Source organism: Lepidochelys kempii, chromosome 5 (assembly GCF_965140265.1).
Source record: "Lepidochelys kempii isolate rLepKem1 chromosome 5, rLepKem1.hap2, whole genome shotgun sequence".
Classification (NCBI taxonomy): Eukaryota; Metazoa; Chordata; order Testudines; family Cheloniidae; genus Lepidochelys; species Lepidochelys kempii.
Window position 1 is genome coordinate 79,735,963 of NC_133260.1, and position 20,245 is coordinate 79,756,207.

General features: G+C 38.9%; 1 protein-coding gene across 3 annotated transcripts in view; it reads right to left on the reverse strand.

Annotated features, from left to right (window-relative positions):
* Positions 1–6,504: 6,504 nt before the first annotated feature.
* ZNF608 (zinc finger protein 608) overlaps positions 6,505–20,245 on the reverse strand; it is a 106,600-nt gene continuing 92,859 nt past the window's right edge. For 2 of the 3 annotated variants that reach the window (XM_073344840.1, XM_073344838.1), the window contains exons 4-10: positions 16,744–16,831; positions 13,824–16,275; positions 11,685–12,102; positions 10,973–11,145; positions 9,903–10,056; positions 8,559–8,640; positions 6,505–7,485 (exon numbers count right to left, since the gene is read on the reverse strand). In XM_073344840.1, the coding sequence (XP_073200941.1) occupies positions 7,479–7,485; positions 8,559–8,640; positions 9,903–10,056; positions 10,973–11,145; positions 11,685–12,102; positions 13,824–16,275; positions 16,744–16,831 (3,374 nt within the window). In that variant the 3' untranslated portion in view covers positions 6,505–7,478. Of the gene's footprint in view, positions 7,486–8,554; positions 8,641–9,902; positions 10,057–10,972; positions 11,146–11,684; positions 12,103–13,823; positions 16,276–16,743; positions 16,832–20,245 lie in introns of those variants that run through there. The other variant, XM_073344841.1, reaches the window with a different exon arrangement.

A 20,245-nucleotide genomic window follows, 5' to 3' on the forward strand; every position in this document is an offset into this window, starting at 1 on the left:
AGCGGACCACCTGAACGGAGCTCACGGACCACAGTTTGAGAACCTCTGATCTAGACACTTACATACAGTATCATACTAATAAGAGGCTGAAAATAAGCAGAAAACTCAGAATTCACACAGCAGCTCCTTAACAGTTTGGCAGATTTTTCAACCAGAGAATTCCAGGACGTTTTTATACAGCACTTCATGTTTATTATCCAAGCAGAGTTTTATTTAAAGTACATAAAGACAAAATCACTTTCCCCCCTTTACACTTAGCTAATGCTACTCAAGAAAATAAGTGTGTTGCTGAAGAACATAACCTGCAGTGAATTTATAGAGCTTAGCAATATATACATCCTTCTATTAGAAAGGTAGCCTGAAAATAGACCCATGCTAAAAGAATCCATACAACCCTGCTCACAAATCAAAAAAGAAAAGCAGAAATCACTTACTGTATATTTCACAAAAACAATTTTTAAAACTCTCCCCTCCCCCCCTGGATTTAAATTGGCTTTCAGAGAGTCTTCCTTTCCTCATGGTTATGTTTAACTGGAATTGCTATGCCATTCAGTTTCATAAACAAATATTGTAACACTACACTGAAAGCAATAAATAAGCACTATTCTAGCATCAGCAAACTCAAATAATGGAAATCATATAATTAAGGTACAATGTTATATCATTCAAAATGCTTGGAAATGGTGTTGAAAGGACTACATATATGACTCCACTGATATAGAACTGCACGTATTAGCTCCGTGCCTAAAGGTTCATTCACCTTAATAAAAACTACTTCTGAAAGTCCCCAATGCACATTTATATGGTATTATGGTGGAAATAAGTTTTCTGAGTCTGTAAGTAATAATTATATTTGCTAAATCCTAAAGTTTGCTAATGTATCAGAACATCTAAGAAGTTTCAGAGTTGCCACTGATGTTGAAAGAATAATTTAGCATACTAACAACCATCATGAGGATTTTAATGGGGTCTAGCATCCAATCACGGCACATGTTAATGGCTTTCTGTGTGCATCAATGGTCCTTAAAGACTCAGATAAGAAAGTGAAAAATTCACTATCTTTGCAGTTTTTCCATAATGAAGCAGATTCAACTTGTAAACATTGTATGCACAAAAAGGGGTCATTTCCTGTTCTCACTGGGGCCAATGAGAGTTGCAAAGTGAACCAAGGGAATGGTCCAAAGTTGGAATGAGCGATTAGTGCTTGAACAGACAATAGGGTACCCCATTTTCCTAAAGCTTAGTGAAAATACATATCTGCAATATTTTTCATTTCCTATAGTGAAAGAAAACGAAAAAGGATGAAGACAAAGTACAATGAAATACTGTACATAGACCTTCTCTATGTTAAACTAACACAGATAGTTTATTGTACTTACTAGAGTCGTATTTCTCTGCTGTCTGATGCAGTCATCTTAGGTTGCTGGTTAACAAGTAACAGAAATATAGAAAGGCTCCAACAAACAAACAAAAACTATGTTAACTTAGAATTATGGCTGTCTAGTGCATTTCCTAGCAATGGAGACACTAAAATCAAAGAAATATAGTCAAGGCTGCATTAACATCCAATCCAACCTCAGTTCATATGCTTTGCCACCGAGACATCATGCTATCTAAATACAGGCAGTCCTCAATTTTACGATGTTCGAGTTATGACAAATGGTACTTATGACGTTTATAAACTGACATCCTGTTTTGACTTTCCAATGTCGGTTTCGACTTTATGATGCTCGATCCGACATTGTTTCTATGGGAAAATCACGTTATGACATTTCAACTTAAGACACAATTTTCAGGAATCAATTGTGTTGAAAGTCCGAGGACTGCCTATATACCCAGATTCTCCTCCAATCTACAATATATTTCCATTCGATTCCACTATACAACAACCCTCAGCATTCAAACAATTCTTCCAGCTCATGTGCAGCTGCACAACCATAATTCTTATCTCAGCAAGATACAATGCCTTACCAACACATCTTTTACTTGAAAAGTATAGTGTGTGTTATTAATACTTCTGGAAATCCAAGGTAGGAGTTCAGGTTGTGCATTTGAGTGAAATTTTGAGGAATCTAGCAAATGCTGACCTATCCAAAGAGAAGTTATCAGGTATAGGGAAAATGTAGTTAAGAGTTATTGCGTCAGATTAGTTAATACAGAATTCTGAGTTTACCAAGGGATGAATTTGGGGCAAATTGAGAACAGCCATCTTTTTGTAAAAACTAAAGAAAGACGGATCACAAATCAATAAATCATGACTAAATCTCCAATTCTGGCTAAGAAAACAAAGACTAAATGAAACTCCTTTAAAATTCCAGTACAGAAATGATTTCTTCCCAAGTTTTGAAGGGGACAAGACAGATTCAACAAGCCTTTTAACTTTTTTTTTTTTTTTTTTTTTTTGGAAGTATCGAGGCCTCATAAAGAAGTAGTTAGTAATTGTTCTATTTAAAATACTCATAAGCATATTGTGTTATCTAGTGAAAAGATAAAAGCATGAGTTATTTTAAAAATCATTCATATAGAGCAATAAATGCGCAGAGTGCTACATAAACATAAAGTGAGATGTGTTCCCTGTCCCAAAGATCTGAGCCTAAAGACAAATACACACAGTGTATGATACAGAACAACTGTGCAGGGAAAGGAGAGTGAGGAGACCAAGGAAGATGGAATCCTGGAAGAGAGGTGTTTTGAAGGCAAGAGAGGGGACTTAGTGGCCAGTTAACAGGAAACTGGTTCAGGCATATAGGCCATTGGAATAAAAGCTGTAGAGCCAAGATTGCAATGAAAACAAGAGATGGGTAGAGCAACATGATAAGACATAGTAGAGAGAGGAGAGAGAGAGAGAGAGAAGGGGAATTGGGGGAAATTTATGCCTGGTTGAAAAACTCTAGAGTCCTGAAGATGACAGGAAACTTGAATTTGATGCAGATGACAGGAAATCAATGAAAAAATATGGGAGAGGTGTGGTCAGTGTGGCAGAAGAGGAAGTTATGGATAGTTTGGAAAGCAAAGGTAACGATAGGAGAGGCCAGAAAGGAGAAAGGTGAAGTAATCAAAGGGAGAAATAACCAAGCATATACATACAGTTTTAGCAGTGAGGATAGTGAGAAAAGAGTGGGTTTTGGTAGATATTAAAGAGGAAAAAGCTGGAGGACTTATTGTCTGGAGATTGGAGTAGGAGAGAAGAGAAAAAAAATGGTGAAGAGGACACTGAGATTTTCAGTCAGGGAGATGAAATGCAGTAGACATCAGTAGTAATAGACAAAAGACAGGAAAGAAAGGAATAATGAAGACAATGCAGTTACATTCTCTGCTACTCCCATTTTCCATTGGGTGCACCTGAAGTAGGGAGCCATAAAAGAGGTCTGTACTGCTCCCCAATCGTGGGTCTAGTACTATGCCATTCCCATCCCTAACATATTTTAAACACAGATTCAGGGTTGCCCTAATCTATACTGGCTGGCTCTGGTCCCCAGGGGCCACCTAGGAATTTCCAGAGTAGTGATTCTCCAGGCCTATCTCCAACCAAACCACTATATCAAGTACCTGGAGGGACTGGCATAGAACCAGCTCTACTAGTTCTAAGGGTTCCCCGATACCAGGCAGAATTCCCAATAAATTGGTTCTGCTGGCTTTACAGTCCCTTTGTACTGGTGGGACCAGCAAAAAAGGGACCAGATGAAAGAAGGGAATCTGGTCTCTCATATCCATTTTTTTAAGTGTTGATTTTGAGATGACAGTAGGACCTCAAACAGGAGACAGATGAGAGGTGTTCTGGAGGTGTAGAAGGTAGGGAGGTCTATGGTCCTTCAACAGATAGATAGAAAGGCTGAAGGACAACAGAACTAAAGTTAGATGTTGAAATTGTCAGTATACCTGTAGTGATACTAATAGCGCCTCTTCTGGGATTCTCTGTGCCTTTGTGGACTCTCCCACAGAGCACCTGGGAGCACGAAGAAACAAACTGGGAAGCCGTCGCTTATTGCTTTACTCCCTCCACAGGTTTCAGGTCTCATGAAGGGGTTGTCAGGCCCAAGAATGTACTGGGATGAAAATCATATTGAAGAGCAAAGGCAGCACCTACTTCTGGGTACATTAGTCACCCTGGAGAAGAGATGGAATGGAGCAGGTGCTTGTTGCTGCTGGAGTGAGCAGAGCGAGATACATTTCACTAGCGGCAACTAGGGCAGGACTATCCTTGTGTCTGTCACCACACCCCTGAAATGCCACTCTGCAGCATCAGGGGAGTCACGTTAGACTGGCTCACAGGGCTCGGACTGCAGGGCTGTTTCATTGCTGTGTAGACTTCTGGGCCCAGGCTGCAGCCCAGGCTCTGGGACCCTCCTACCTTGCAGAGTCCTAGAGCCCAGGCTCCAGCCTGAGCCCAGAAGTCTACACTGCAATTAAATAGCCCCTTAGCCCAAGTCGGCTGGCACAGGCCAGCCGGGTGGGTTTCTTTGCTGTGTAGACCTAGCCTGAGAGATAAAGCCCCCAGTGAGGAGATGGCTTAGCAGGGAGGCCCAACTTTTCTTGTATTCAGACAGGTCCTGGGCTGGTGAGAGTTTCCCCCACATTGTCTCCTCTCTTCATTGATTTTTTGGAGTCTCAGCCTTCACATAGCTGAGGCAGAAGTGTATATCGTGCCTGACTGTTGATGCTTGGCAGCATGGCCACTTCCTGGCTTTGGAAGAGGTCAGCCATGGTGTACTCCTTCTAGCGGTTCACAATTGCAAAGATGTTTGTCCCTCAAAGTGTTAAAGCCAAAGGAAAGCCACAGAGAAGGAAGAACAGATTAATCGTCAGTGGAGGGAAAAAAAATGAATGGCTTTGGCTGCTAGCCTCTCTTACAGCCTAAAGACTGTAATGAAACCCTGTCATTAATCATCTTTTAAATGGCTGCTTACCCCATATCAATCAGAGTAATTCATTCTGGTTACTTACGGACACTCATTCTTAAGCCACACTAAATCAGAATCACCAATAGTGTGAATATGAGGTCTGTTTTGCTGTGGAAGTGTTAAAGGCGAAGGCTGCAAATCAATGGCACATTTCAATACAAAACCAATTGAAATTTTAATGTAGAAGTAATACAACACTTATCTAAGTGGTCAAGAATTCTGTATTTGAAGGACACCCCACCTCCCCAAGGAATACATCCTTTTTTCCCCATTTCTTGATTAAGTTAATTTGAACTGTGTCAGCACTACAAGCTTCCCACATGTGTTCAAGACTAGATGATAAGAGCAACCCAGAGATGAATAATGTATAGTAAAATCAATAAACCTTATTACTAGCCACTAAGGGGGCTGATTTTATGTCCATAAAAGTAAAACAATTATAGCAACATTAATGGCAGATTCATCAAAGTAATATAACAAATTCAAGTATGCTTGTCTGTTGGGAATCTTTAATTCACCCTTGTGCATTTAGTATCCACTAAGCAAGAAAAACGGTACCCACTTCATATACAAGCTCTGACCTCTGGCAGTGCAAGTTGTCATCAGAATAGAGAATGAGAGTTCAAACACCCCTGTATTTGCTGAGGAATGTCAGTGGTACACAATCAAGGATAAAGTTGACACCCGAAATAACCTGGCTAACCATCTGTTTCTTTCATGCATTAATTTTATTATCATTTTGTACTCTACTTACTGCAGTGGAACAAAACTATCGGACAACCATAGGATCATAGAACTGGAAGGGACCTCGAGAGGTCATCTTGTCCAGTCCCCTGAATTCATGGCAGGACTAAGTATTATTTAGACCATTCCTGACCGATGTTTGTCTAACCTGCTCTTAAACATCTCCAGTGATAGAGATTCCACAACCTTCCTAGGCAATTTACTCCCATGCTTAACCACTCTGACAGTTAGGAAGTTTTCCCTAATGTCCAACCTAAACTTCCCTTGCTGCAATTTAAGCCCAGTGCTTTAAGCTCATTGTTTCTTGTTAACGCAACAACATGTTCTTGGGTAGTATGGGTAGGAATATTTAAAATAAAGGTGGCCTAGTTCTGTCCACAGGTACACACAATCAACTCCACAACGTAAGGCTGCACAGGTTAAATCCAGGGCAAAGTTTGGTTAGCATTTCTAGTGCACACAGCCAGTCATTTCTCAGCTGAAGGTATTAGAGGTGTAAATATCAGAAAGATCACTCATGGGTACTAGGGACCTGATCCAAAGCCTACTGAGGTAGATGGAAAGACCTCCTTTAACTGCAGTTTTGGCTCAGGCCCTATGTGCCCAAAAGGAAGAAAGGGCAAGGAGAAAATGGAACAGGCTGGGCATGGAGAGTGTGGATTCATGCTTCACCTTATTCAAGGATAGCTTAGCTGCCAAACTGGTGAGTGCTGCCTGGGAACCAAGCCAAAAGTCCTTCTGGGGACACTAACAACTGTATAGTGCCTCCAGAGTCTGTCAAACATACCTGTTGGTAACTAGGACACAATCTCTCTCTGAGCTGGGCAGAGGAAAGCAAAGTGAGACAGACGCCAAAAAGTACAAAAACAACTTTTTTTTTTTATTCTGATTGCCAAATTATTTAAGGCAGGTATAAAAATGAAAGCATTCAATATACATTTTACATAAAATAAACTAGATTACAGCATAAAACAAGTAACCAGGCAATGGCATTAAAGTCTCTCTTCTAAAACTGGATAATTGTAAACATTAAAAAAAAGACTGCAGGACTATTCAAGTAATAGAACAATCACAGATGTCTTCTGGTATGCAGGCTATTGGGTTATTTGCCATTCAAGATTATAAAAAAAAAAGACATTTCATTATTCACAGATACTCATTATTTCCCCATTTAAAATCTATACATTATGTACAACACAGTTTTTGTGGTACTGGCAACCCCATGCCTTCCAAATGTATATTTTTCACAATACACAATTACAATGAAACAGTGAGTACAGTAACATTTTACACTGATGCATCTTAACAGGAGCCACCAAATAGACATCTAAATTGTACCAAAGTGTCATCATCACAGTTAGCCTCTCTGAGGGCTTGTGGGCAATATTAGAAGGGTATGCAAGGTTCAGGCACACTGATACATAATATTATTTATTTACAATTAAAAAGCAAAAAGCAAAAAAAAAAAAAAAAACCGGCCTTTTGTGGTTAACATTTTTCTAAACATGACAAATACATTTTTCCTTTATTGTGTGGTTTGCAACTTAGCAGCAGACCCAGTGTGCGAGCCTGGTTACCGATACAAAAAAAAGTAAAGAATATATATATATTTATATATATATATACGCGCATATATATATATATATATAAAAACAGAAGTCTAATTACAGCAACATTTGTTACTCTGTGATAAAATCTGCAATTTACAAAAACGAAATGACTGGTTTTTGCCTGCCATTAAGGCATTTCAAATTAACACCATGGAACTGATGTCTGTAATAAAGCGCTTCCTCATGTGATCCAGTCACATGACAATGTACATTTCCAAACTCCTCATTCTCTAAAAAAAAAAGAAAGAAAGAAAAAAGAGGTTTTAGTAGGATATCCTTTTCCATCATTTAACTCTGAACTCTTGAAATGCACAAAAACTGTGAAACTAAACACATGTAATTAGTATTGCCAAACCTAGCCCCCTGCTCCAAATCATGAGATTTTTTAAAAATAATAAAATTGAGAGGGGGAAAGGAATAGTTTGTGTCTCTTCTAGTTTCTGAACCTTTAGGGTGCACTTGGGTCATGTGCTCAGGCTTGTCTCTACAACACTGAGTGCTAAAAACTTGCTTTTTATTCAAATGAAAGGTGAGATTCTCATGTAATCACTGCCTCTGGGGAGCTGGGACTTTAAGAAAAACACCATATATCACGGCACTTGTGATAAAGTCATGAAAATTGGTAATTTTAGTGCGTAAGATTTATTCTGGAAGTGTTTGTGGATACTCCATTGTTAAGGCAGAGTTGAGCTTTTCACTTAAGACAGAATTTTTATTATATATCAGGTTTTCATTTCCTTTAGAGGTTGAAAAGTAAATTCTATTTAAAAGCAAGTAAACCGTTTACATTTGATTCTTAGGTAACTTTAAAATAATATAATCTTTAATGTACCTTCTAAAAATATTTTATTTCCAATAAAAGTATCTGCAAATCAGGAAGCCAGATAGACTTGTACTTATACATAAGAGCAGAAGTTTACTCAACTTTAGATGGATCTACTCCAAAATGAATCCCTTGCTTGCCTTTTATGAAAATATTTTGAATCCTAATTATATACTTCATAATAACTTGTTTTACTTTAATAGTACCAAGAGGTAAAGGATATTCTCTGAAAATCTCAGAGAAGAAGCAGTCTATTTCATTGATTAATTATCTACATTATGATTATAGTATGAGGGTCAACGACAAGTGTCTTGTTCGGAAGAATAGAGCTACAATTAACCAAAAAACCCCCCTCCCTTCTCAATAAAAGCTGCTGTCTATAAGGATGCAGATCTCCAGTCTTAGAAACCTATAATTTGCTTCCTCCCTCTCTATTAAGATGTCTATGTAAGTATAATTCAAGGGTTACAAGATATTTACCTTCTTTGTGCAGGAAACATACCAGATGCAGATGCCTGAGCAGCCACCTGCTGAGTGGCAACAAGGGCAGCAGAGGTCAACCCTGAAGGAAAGAAGAAACAGAAGACTGTGGATATACTTTTGGATTTTATGGTGTTCAGGAAGATAAGTATTGTCGTCAGTTCAAAAACCATAAATAGCAGCCAATCACTTTTTGCAGGATGCATACATCAAATATTTCAGGTAAGAGAGGTAAGACAATTTGCCTGGTCTGACCAATTTGCCTTAATATAATGTACTGAATTCTCCTTAATAGGCATTTTACAAGAAAATATGGCATTCTACCTTATTGTATTTCTTTCCAAGCACTGCACTGCATGGTGCTAAACGGTTTGTATGAATTCCTGAATAGGAAGCTCAGTTGAAATAATGGGTACCAGGAAACAACAAGAATCAAAAGTCACAGTGAATTAAAGAAACGACATGCTAGCTGCTTGGAATACAATACTTCCGTAGTAACTTCTCATTTTAAATTTCTCCCACTGAATGAGCATAATGCATCCCATAAGGCGTATGGAATCACTGAATCCAATTTAGAAATATTCAAGACTTTTGCATAGGAAAATGACTCTAAGGCACTGAGAGAACACAATGAATTAATGTCATTTTAGCTACAAACTGTACTAGTGTGTACTTCACTGCAGGGGAGGAAATCTTAATTCTGCTAGAACAGTGTCAGAAAAGGAAGAAAACCTGGGGTAAATCAAGAGAGAATGAATGATCTTTCATGCATCTCTTATTGTGCTTCTTTTTCCTTGACTGCAACAATACGTGCTGAATTCACCTAAATAAAAACAGATCATGTGCTATTGAGAAGCTGTAGCTGTGAAAATCTCAAGGTTGACTGCAGGGTCTCTCTTGTACATAAAATTTGTTCAAAATTAAAAGCTTTTCTCTTTGCCATGCTCTCTCCATTGTTTACACAAGACTAATTGTGTAAAAAAGTTTATTTTTTTACCTCCTTTGGGTCTTTCTAATCAGTTAGTGTCAGTTTTTATTATCGTTGAAAATACTCATGTGAATGATATCCTAGCTGACAAGTAAAATTTTAATAATTTACTGGCAATCAGTGGTTGAGTTCTAAAACAGTATTACTCAAGCATGAAGCTGTAGCTATAGTGTCATTTGGTGTTACCAGCTTAGTCCTTGCTGAGTGTTTTCAAACCTTCTCCCTAGATGTAAACTATTTTTTCTGGTTTCCGTAAAACACGGGTTTCTATTAAAATAGCTTCACATCACACTTGCAACATCAATTAAATGACTTTAAAAGACACATCGATCCTACAGTCAGAAGCCACAGCTCACCTTGAAATGGGTCATATTGCCCAGGTATAAGTGGGTAGCCCATTCCAACGTGTGTGTGGTGGTGTGTATGAAGGTGCCGCTGGCTAAAGGGGGAGTGACGATCTCGCTCCCTCTCTGCTTCCCGCTCACGCTCAGCTGTAGATTTTTCCACAGGCTGACAATAAAAAGGTAAAAGAAAATGTATATAATATTTTTTAAATTGAGAATATCACAACCAATACACTCACTCTGGGTATCTAGCAATGGACATTTAAACACGAACTATGAGATCTGATTCTCCAGTAAACTGGAGCGGATTTGCTTTGCTCCCCAGAATAGAAAGCTGCCCTAAGGCTGGTGTAGCCATACTCTCAGGATAAAGGGATCCTCAGGCATCACACAGCAGCCACAAACCACCTCTTCTCCCACCAATTCTGCAGGAGGAGGTGGCCTATAGGCTCCCTTATGCCCAGCTGATTCCTGGCTGCTCTAACAGCCTATTTGAGCTGGTGGCAGCCGGTGTAAATCAGTCCTTGGACTTCTTTCATTTGCACTGGGGACTGAACCAACTCTCAGGAGCAGGAGAGCTATTTCAAAACTATCTTTCATCAATTACAACTTTACTGACTTATCTGAAGGCAAAATAACACGGTTTACTCTGACATGCAAGTCTCCAAAACAGGATTTTAGTAATTTGCTATTCAGAAGATAACAGCTCCGCAGCAAATATATTGAAGGGATATTACCAAATCCCGTAGTTCAACTTTTTAATCTCATTATCTGTTTTCAAACAGGATCTTCTTGGTAAACTTTAATAAAGCGTACCATGTACCAAGAGCTATCTATGAATCTGGATTTCCATATAAATCTGCTACTTATATTAGGAAGTATATTAGCAAGAATCCTATTATACTTGTCACTTCCAGTATATGCCAGGGAAGCACCCTGATTTTAAATTACTTTGGATTTAGATGCAGATATTAAAAATATAGTCATAGCTTGACTATGCACATGTTTGGATGATGTTCTCTGCCCTTTCCCTACCCAACCCCAGATGTATTGCTGTTCAATAACAACAGATGAAGCCTTACAGCAGGGGACTTGCTGCGGTACTGGTTGGCATGCTGCTGGAGCAAATCCAGTGCTTTAGATTCAGTGGTTGATTTTGCGTTGATGCTAGGGCTGGTATTGACTTTCTCCGCCTCTTCTCTCCCTGACATCTTCCCATAAACAGGATAATGAAATCCTGGCGAGAGATAGGCCCCTGCAGATAAACAATAAATGCCACATCAAGTTACTGTTTTTACATTTGGTTATACATTGGGGTGGAGAGATTCCTATACAGGGGATTACATCAAAAATGGATCACGTGACTATAAAATTGTATCTTTGTTCTTCGATTTTTTCAGCTAATTCACCCTGATGAATGGAGGTTATAAAGAGGGTTGAGCTTACAGACATTTCAGACATTTATGGGTCCTCTTAAGTGAAAGGAATAGTAACTATAATGGTTCTGACAGTAAGTGCTTAGAATATTTTTATAGGCAATAAACTATCTGTCAGTCTAACAGCAACAGCAGCCTGTCAGGGGTTGTGGAAACTGTAACTGGGAACTCTGACAGTTCATAAAAGGAACATCTTGTATTAAATCAGTTTAATCTGCAGAACTTTCCCTAGCATAAGAACAAGCAAAACAAATGTCATCCGTGAAGCTGCTAACAGCCAATATTAAAATGTAGGTTTTACTCCACTGTTAGTGTGTAAATCTTTACTAGTGTACAATGCCAGTTACAGAACACATACCAGGATAGCTGTGCATTAGAACAGGAGAGACTGCACGGTATGCAGGATGGTTGGGATCATACATCTGTGGGTAAGGATAAGCGTGCAAGTACTGTATATAGGACTGATGCTGACTCATTGGTGAGGAAACGGCCACTCTAGCACCCCGAGAGTCCTTCCAATTTACAGGAGTCTTTCGATCATCGTTTTTGATCTTGCTCTCCTCCAATGACTGGGAATCAGAACGCTTGACCTCTTTCGGCTCCTCTTTAATGCTTGTTAATGAGACAGGGAGGTTGGGTATGGAACCTTCCTTATTAGGTGTTTTTCTAGGGCTGTCTTCTTTTAGTTTTTTCTCCCGATCAAGTTCTTCTGATTTTTGCTGATCAAGGTATTTGGGCTGGTAGACATAATGATGCCATGTTCTTGAATCTGCGTCCTAATATGAGGGAGAAATACATTTGGTTCTAAATGCACACTGTGAAACAAGATAGTTATTGATATTTCTCATACTTCTGTAGAGGTCTTTTTTTTATAGAAGTGTTAACAACACACCCAGATTATGTATACTGTAGGACAGACATGCTTCTTATAGGTTCATTATACTTTTAAGCTCAAACTCCAGCCAATATTACAATGTAATAGCAATGTAATAAACTTCTACCATAATCTGATTGAATTATTTTATTTATATCCTTTCCATGCCTTTGACTAGTTTAATCATGAATTACATATATATTAGGTGTTAACATTATGTGATCATACTATATATGTATTTTGATTAATGGCCATAGAGAGAGAGATTTTCCCATCTGTGAACTACAACATTGCTAATGCTACGTCAAAGGACTTAGATAACCTGGAATGATGAACCTGAAAAATGGATCTTGCTGGAAAGGTGCTTATATTGGCCTTGATCCTGCCAACATTTGTACACTTGAGTAACTCTACGCATTACAGTCCCATTCAATTAAGTGGGACTGTTCACATGTGCAAAGTTATAAAATCACTGTTCACCGAGATAGAGGTCAGGGTTTGAGAAATGTGTGTAGAATATGTCTAACTATTATAAAACAGTTTATAAACATGCTAAAGAGTGGGTACATGGTTTCTCTACAGGATTACTTAAAACAGCACTATCTTTACTGAATAACAAAAGAACATTATTTTTTATGAGATGTACAAGGGCTAATTACTATTACTTTACTTTAATGGTCAATGTTCACAGCATAAGAAATACTAATAGGTAAACTGGATTAGCGTTGGTTCAGATACTCATCATAGTCCATGGAAATCTTCTCCTATCCAAACTTGAACCATCCCACTTTCCTTCTAGTTCCATGACCCTCAGCCTTACCTTGAAAGATGGCTTATGAAGATGAAATCTAGGAGTCAATCTAGTGCCAAATGCCAGAGCATGAGGATATTCAGTGTGGGAGCACTGGATCACAGCAAAGAAACAGTAAAATGTCTTGGCAGGGGTGTGTATTGGAAGGCTGTCTAAAATGTGAGAAGGCCAGGAGGAGCCAGAGTGGTAAAACCATCACTGGCTTCAGTGGGGCCAGGATTTTACCCATTGTGTGGGCCTGCAGAGGTCAGGAGCTTACTGACGACAGATAGGGAACCATGTCCCCGATTTTGAAAAGGTCACGTCGGATTAGGATAAAGAGTTGAGCATCAAAGAACCTGCTTGCCCTTCTTTAGTAAATGCCAGCTGTCATCAAAAAAACAAAACAAAACCAAAAAAAAAACCCCAAGCCATTTTTTAAATCTACTTTGCACTTCATTCATAGTGAAGAGTGCTTATTTCTTGAAATTTCACTCTGCTGCACTAAGCAGAATGACTTAAATTTACATTTAAGAGTTTTAATTCTACTTGTTTCTATATGGAAACCATGAATTCTGTTTAATTAAGATTAAAAATTTTCTAACTAATTTCTTAAACCTGGATTCTGTCACCTCTACTCATGCTCAGTTTCCTCTCTCTCAGAAGCCCCACTGAAAGCAATAGATCTATTCAAGGAATAAGGTACTACTCAACGTCAGAAAGGGTGCCAGAGTTTGGCCATTTAGGTAAGATAGAAAAATACAATAAAATCGTGCCAGTAAAACCTTAAGAATAATTCAAGATTATCCGTGTTCAAGTTCCAGTGGCCTCACCTGTTTAAATCTTGTGGTAGGATCTACTCCTGTTTGTTTCATTGAATCCATAACAGATTTCATTTCCACAGCCTCCTTTATAAGCTGATGGTTTTCCATTTGTTTGGCTTTGAAGCTATCAGACTGAAGCTGCTGCTGGTGAGTGGAAAGAATCTGTGATTTGCTTGTCTCTTCAGCTTTGCTGGGGACTGATGACCCCATTTTAGTGTTATTTTTGCTTGTCTCTGGAACTGAAGGAGCCTTTGAGATAGTAGCAGAGGGGATATTTTTCTGCTTGTTGTCATCCTTTCCTAGTTCCTTCAGTGGAGGTTCACTCTTCCTTTCACAGTCTCTCCCAGTTTGTGCCATTTTCTGCTCTGCCAGTCTCTGGTCCTCATAATATCTTTCATACTGCTGCCTATAGGCAGGGTTAGAGGCCATCAAGGACTTTTGGTCCATGTAAAGCCCATAGGCATACTGTCCATAATAAAGTGACTGGGCAAGTGCAGGATGTCTCTGAGTTATTACTGACTGGTGCTGAGGCTGTAAATTAGTGGAATTGGTATCATTTTTCTTGGAATCTGATGGTTCTGTCTTGTCTTTCTTTTCAGCCTCTTCCTCAGCCTCCTTTTTGATCTTCAGTCCCTGTGAGGTACTGCTGTTCCCAGCTGCAGGGGTGCTGACCTGTCCAGAGTGCATGTAACTTGGAGAATAATAAGGATCGTAGCCATGGTAATAGGGAGAATGGGACTCTTTTACTTGTGATGATTGTGCTGTGATTGAAGAATGTCCTTTTACAACACTTTCCTTATTAGAAATAATATCTGAAGGAGAGCTGGCCTTTGACCTCATGCCCTCTGACCTGCTGTCAGAACCACCATCGTCCGCAGCATCAGAAATATCAGAGTAAGCCGGGCTGTTGGTTTTAGCAGCTCCACTATCTGCACCATTTTGTGTCAACACATGCAGTGGCGCCAGAGAAGATTGTCCATTCACCAAAGTGCTGCATTCCATTCTGGAGGCACTCCCTATAGAAGGGCTGGGTGCATTGTCTGTGAAAGTGTAAACCTTATCCGCTTCAGCTTTAATACTTGCCATCCTGCTCTCTTGAGACTCTGACAGTCCATTAGCTAACACTTCATTCTTGTTGAGATGGTCCTTTAAAAAATGTCCAGATAAATCTTTCCCAGACCCTTTTGAATCCTCTAGCTTTCCCAGCTTAGAATCCATTTTAGGACTTCCAGACTCTTTGCTTTCTTTGTCCTTCAGCTTTCTCTTCTCCTTTTTCTTTTTGTCTTTGAGTGATGTGAGAGCGGGGTTTACAGTGCTTGGCTCTCCCATAATAGTGGGCTTTGGTTGAATAGGTTTTAACGGAGGGCTCTTTGGTGTAGCCTGAACAACAGTAGTTGTGAGTGAGGGCAATCCGGGTATTGTCCCTGTAGTGGTGGTTGTAAAGGCTGTAGTGGGTATAGCTATTAATTGGGGAGGAGTAGGAGCTGGAGCTGGGGCAATGGGCCTAGCTGTTTTAAGTTTTGACAGATTTTTATCCACTTTGCAGGTATTGGCTTTTTTGCCCCTGTCTTTGTCTCCCAAATTTTTCTTGTCTACTAATCCTTCAGCTTCCAGTTTGGGCATTTCAGAGGCCAAACTGCCATCTGCTACTGAACAATTGTCCAGTGAGGCTGCCATATTAGAAATTACAGGAAGGGTGTTCAATTCACTGTTTGGGCCCTTCTTTTTACCAGAATTTTTGCCAGTTTTAGAACTGATGATTGAAGTTGGGCCATTATTGGTCAACTCTCTTTTCCCCTTGGGTGTCCCAGGGGTATTAAGAGGGCAAGGAGATGTTGGTGCTTTTAGCTGATCAAAACTTGATATACTTGTGCTTGGCTCACTGCATTCAAGTGCCACATTACTTAATGCTTCCTCACAGTCTGAAATTTTATCTTCGCTGTCAGGCTCAAACTCCAGTTTGTTTTCTGGATCTAAATGTGCATGAGCCTGGTGGTAACGCAGTCCATTAATGTGCTTGTACTTTTTGTTGCAATTGGGGTGAGGGCAATCAATCAATACTGGAGAAGAGCAGCCTTGGTCCAAAAACGTAGTCTCAAGTTTCCCCTGTGGGGTGGTTGGAGTGCTTCTAGAATTGGTGCGAATGCGCTTTCCAGATTTATTGTCCTCTGAACTGGAGTTCAAGTCTAGCTCCATTGGAGGCTTATTTTTCCTCTTATTTGTGGATGAGGGGCTAGCTTTGACATCCTCCACTGCACAATTTGGGGGTGTCCTGCGTCCACTTGAATTAAGGCTGCCCCGCCTCCCCTTCCCATTGGCACCACCCCTGTTCTTGTTCTGCAGTCCTCTTGACTCTGTAAAGCTAACATCATTTCCAGGTGCAGCTGCAGCAGACCTTGCTCGCTTTCCTCTCCCCCGACCTCCTCGCATTTCCAGGTCACTTGTTGGCGATTCACAAAACCTAAGTTAAGAAGAACAGATGTCAGAACAGATACTAAAACATCACCACCAGACACCATCAGCTGTTTCAACCATGAACTGATATTTCAAATATCAGAACGACACAGCTTTATGTAACAGAATCCTCTTCCAAATATTAATGTCATGAAAGAAAAAACATTTGCTTCAGGAATAATACTGACAGAGAAAAAAAGTAGTTCTTGTATCCAAGAAAATATTTTAAAATAAACTCAATTTCAATTTAATTCCAGAGATATTTTTTCAGTAACACAACAATAGAAAATACAAATTGCCAGCTCAACGTCTGCATTTTGCAGTGTGAAAGAGAGAATTACTCATTCTTCTTCTGAATGGTGTCAATTATATACAGTTGTTCTTTATTTATCTCTATTTGGTTTCTTGCCAAAGATTGGGGGTGGGGGGGTGGGGGGAAGAGTGGAGAAAAAACAGTCCCAGAATGACTGCCTACCTGGGAGGGGCCCAATCATGCTTTGTACAATCCAGCAGGGTCCCGACATAAGTCTTGTTCCGCCATGTAACATTTACCACCAGGACACCTGTAGGAGGAAGAGAAACAAAATATTATCACAGTTACAACTTTTTTTAAAAAACGAACAGAGCCCCATTCTTATTTGCTTTCAAAAGCTGTGGTCTACACTCTTCCTCTTTTCTGGTTTCAGGGACCTCAAGTTAAAACCCACAGGAAAGAGTGTGTGTGTGGGTGCGCGCGTGTGTGAGATCAAGATACAGCTGACAGAAGGAAATGGTTTTTGCCATGTCCTGCTGTAAAACGGCAACATTCACCTCTTAATTTTGCTATTACTGCACATAATTGCTTTCATTTGGCAGGCAGCCAGCATAAACTGAGCACCAGTTACCAGTGCTTAAATCAGTAGGTGACTCAGAAGAATGTGCTTTGTTTTCAACAATACTATAGTGGTGATATTATTGATCTGAAATTACAAATATCCAAATCACCACACACACAAGTTTTGTTATATAGGGATATCTACAAACCCTCTAGTTATTATTTGCTTTCTCTCTGTCATTGTGAGCCTTCCATTAACCTGGCCTCCAACCTAAATTGAGGCATTTAGGAAGACAAATAATAATAATAATAATAATAATAAATAATAATAAACCAATGTGCTGTTTCAATGTTAATGTCTTTATCATTTAAAGCTTTGCTTTAAAAATACTTATGTTAAAATTTAAATAAATCTGCACAATAAATGTGGGCTTAAAATTTTGTTTTATCTGAAAAATCAATGTATTAATAAGTATATACATTAGGGGCTTCTTTTAAAAAAAATTAAATGGAGGGTTTCATTCAAACTCATTCAGCTTTCTCTCAAACACTTTCACAGACAGAGACAATTTATACTTTCATTTTCACAGACAGAGACAATTAATCATGTTTGTTGACCAGTCAACATAATTACCCCTTTAATTCATTAGATACTGTAGATAAACATAAGGTAATATTCTGAATCAGTTATCATTTCTCTTTAGAATGCATGCTGAAAAGATTAATTTCACCTAGGCAGAAGAAGAGGCATGGTGCAAAATGTTAGCAGATTCACAGAAATTCATTCTAAAGAACTAAATATTTAACTAAAACTACACACGCGAATCTCATGGTTTGTATTTCTCTACACTCCCCTTGTTCTAGCTAGCTTTAGCTTTCCTACAATGGAAATAATAATGGCACTGTGCCAAAGACGTTTCTAGCCTGTCTGCTTGCTTTGTGTTACCAGTGTGATTTCTAATTTTACACTAAAACTATCCCACTCTGCAGCACCAATGTAAAGTAAACATGTAACCTCCAGCTTATTTCCTTAGGGACCTTTTAACAGCAGGAAAGTATTTGAAGTGCTGTTAGCTAAAGTACTAGGGAAGAAGGGATTTCCTTGAAAATTCTCAATAGCAGATTTGAAAATTGTTCCCCATATGGTTTTAAGTTGCTATTATTATAAGTTGACAGTAGAATACCATATATTGTGGTAAGATGGTCTAAAGGACAAAAAATAAATCACTCTTCAACCAAGGCTAAAAACAGGCTCCCAGGATATAAAAGATCAGGCTAAAATTCCTATTTAGACAATCAGTATATTAAATTTATTTTTTATCATCTGTGCTTTGATATTAACAAAATGGAATAGCTGGGGACATATATTTTATTCTGACCCCTTTAAAATAAAAAACAAACACCTGACAAAGCTATGGGGGGGAGGGAGTGAAGGTTTTTCCCATCATTTGCTCTCTAGGGCATCGTGTGTGGTGTCAGAGACCTTTCCAGCTGCTTAAAATTCTTCAGCATGTCAGCTATATTTACAACACTGGAATATATTTGTATTGCCAGAAGGTTACTGCATTTTAGCTTTAGATGCAATAGGCTGAATCACTGTGTTTCAAAGTCTCTGATGTAGCACAAATGTATAATTAAAATTGCTTGAAAGGAAACATGAAAGAAACAACAAACCGTCCATTCTTAGAGTAATAAAATTAAAAACGAGAAAAGTCTGCACAGACACTTAACATTTGTCTGCAGTGAAAGGCTTTTGTTATTGCATTCCCCTAAGGGTTTCACGTTTCCAGCAAAAGCAGGCTTTGGATTGGCCAACTCCTACTGCGAGCATTACTATCTGATTGGCTGGGCAGAGCACTGCAGCACAGACCACAAAAAGCAAGTGCCTCGGATAAGTAAGCTTCAAAGGGAAAAAATGATGCAACACCACAGAACAGAGCAGTAAGTGAGAGGGTGACTGACTGAGTGAGAGAGACTGTATATGCAGAAACTGTTTTATCAGGCAGGAATAATCCGAACAATGAGAGAGGCTTGCCTAATGCTTCTTGACTCTGTAAATCAAACACTGGTTTATTTGCACTAACTAGGCTTGTCAATGTGACGAAAGGTTACTGTCTGCTAAACTGCGTTGTGTTTATACACTGAGACTCATGTCATTGAACTGTTTAAGATAGCATTCAAACCTATTCAAAACTGTAAGAACTGAATTTGCTCACAGGAAAACAGGATTAAGAAAAGGATTACTTAAAAAATAAGTTATTAATCATTAATCATCTGTGGCACCGTTTAAGGCAGGGTAAGATTTTATAAATAACGGCCTAAATGAAACTGATACCTCAAAATAGTAAACCATTAGAGGCTCAACTTAAATGTATACCCCAAATTAAAAAACACAGTAAAAGAACTAAAAAAAGAGCCACCGTGGCTTAACAACCATGTAAAAGAAGCAGTGAGAGATAAAAGGCATCTTTTAAAAAGTGGAAGTCAAATCCTAGTGAGGTAAATAGAAAGGAGCATAAACACTACCAAATTAAATGTAAAAATGTAATAAGAAAAGCCCAGAAGGAGTTTGAAGAACTAGCCAAAAACTCAAAAGGTAATAACAAAATATTTTTAAAGTACATCAGAAGCAGGAAGCCTGCTAAACAACCAGTGGGGCCCCTGGATGATCGAGAGCACTTAAAGACGATAAAGTCATCGCAGAGAAACTAAATGAATTCTTTGCTTCAGTCTTCACGGCTGAGGATGTTAGGGAGATTCCCAAACCTGAGCCATTTTTTGTAGGTGACAAATCTTAGGAATTATCATCACTAGAGGAGGTTTTGGAATTAATTGAGAAACTTAACAGTAACAAGTCACCGGGATCAGATGGCATTCACCCAAGAGCTCTGAAGGAACTCAAATGTGAAATTGCGGAACTATTAACTATGGTTTGTAACCTGTCCTTTAAATCAGCTACTGTACCCAATGACTGGAAGATAGCTAATGTAACACCAATATTTAAAGAAGTGCTCTAGTCTAGAGGTGATCCTGGCAATTACAGACCGGTAAGTCTAAACATCAGTACCAATCAAATTAGTTGAGACAATAGCAAAGAATAAAATTGTCAGACACACAGAAGAACATAAATTGTTGCGCAAAAATCAACATGGTTTCTGCAAAG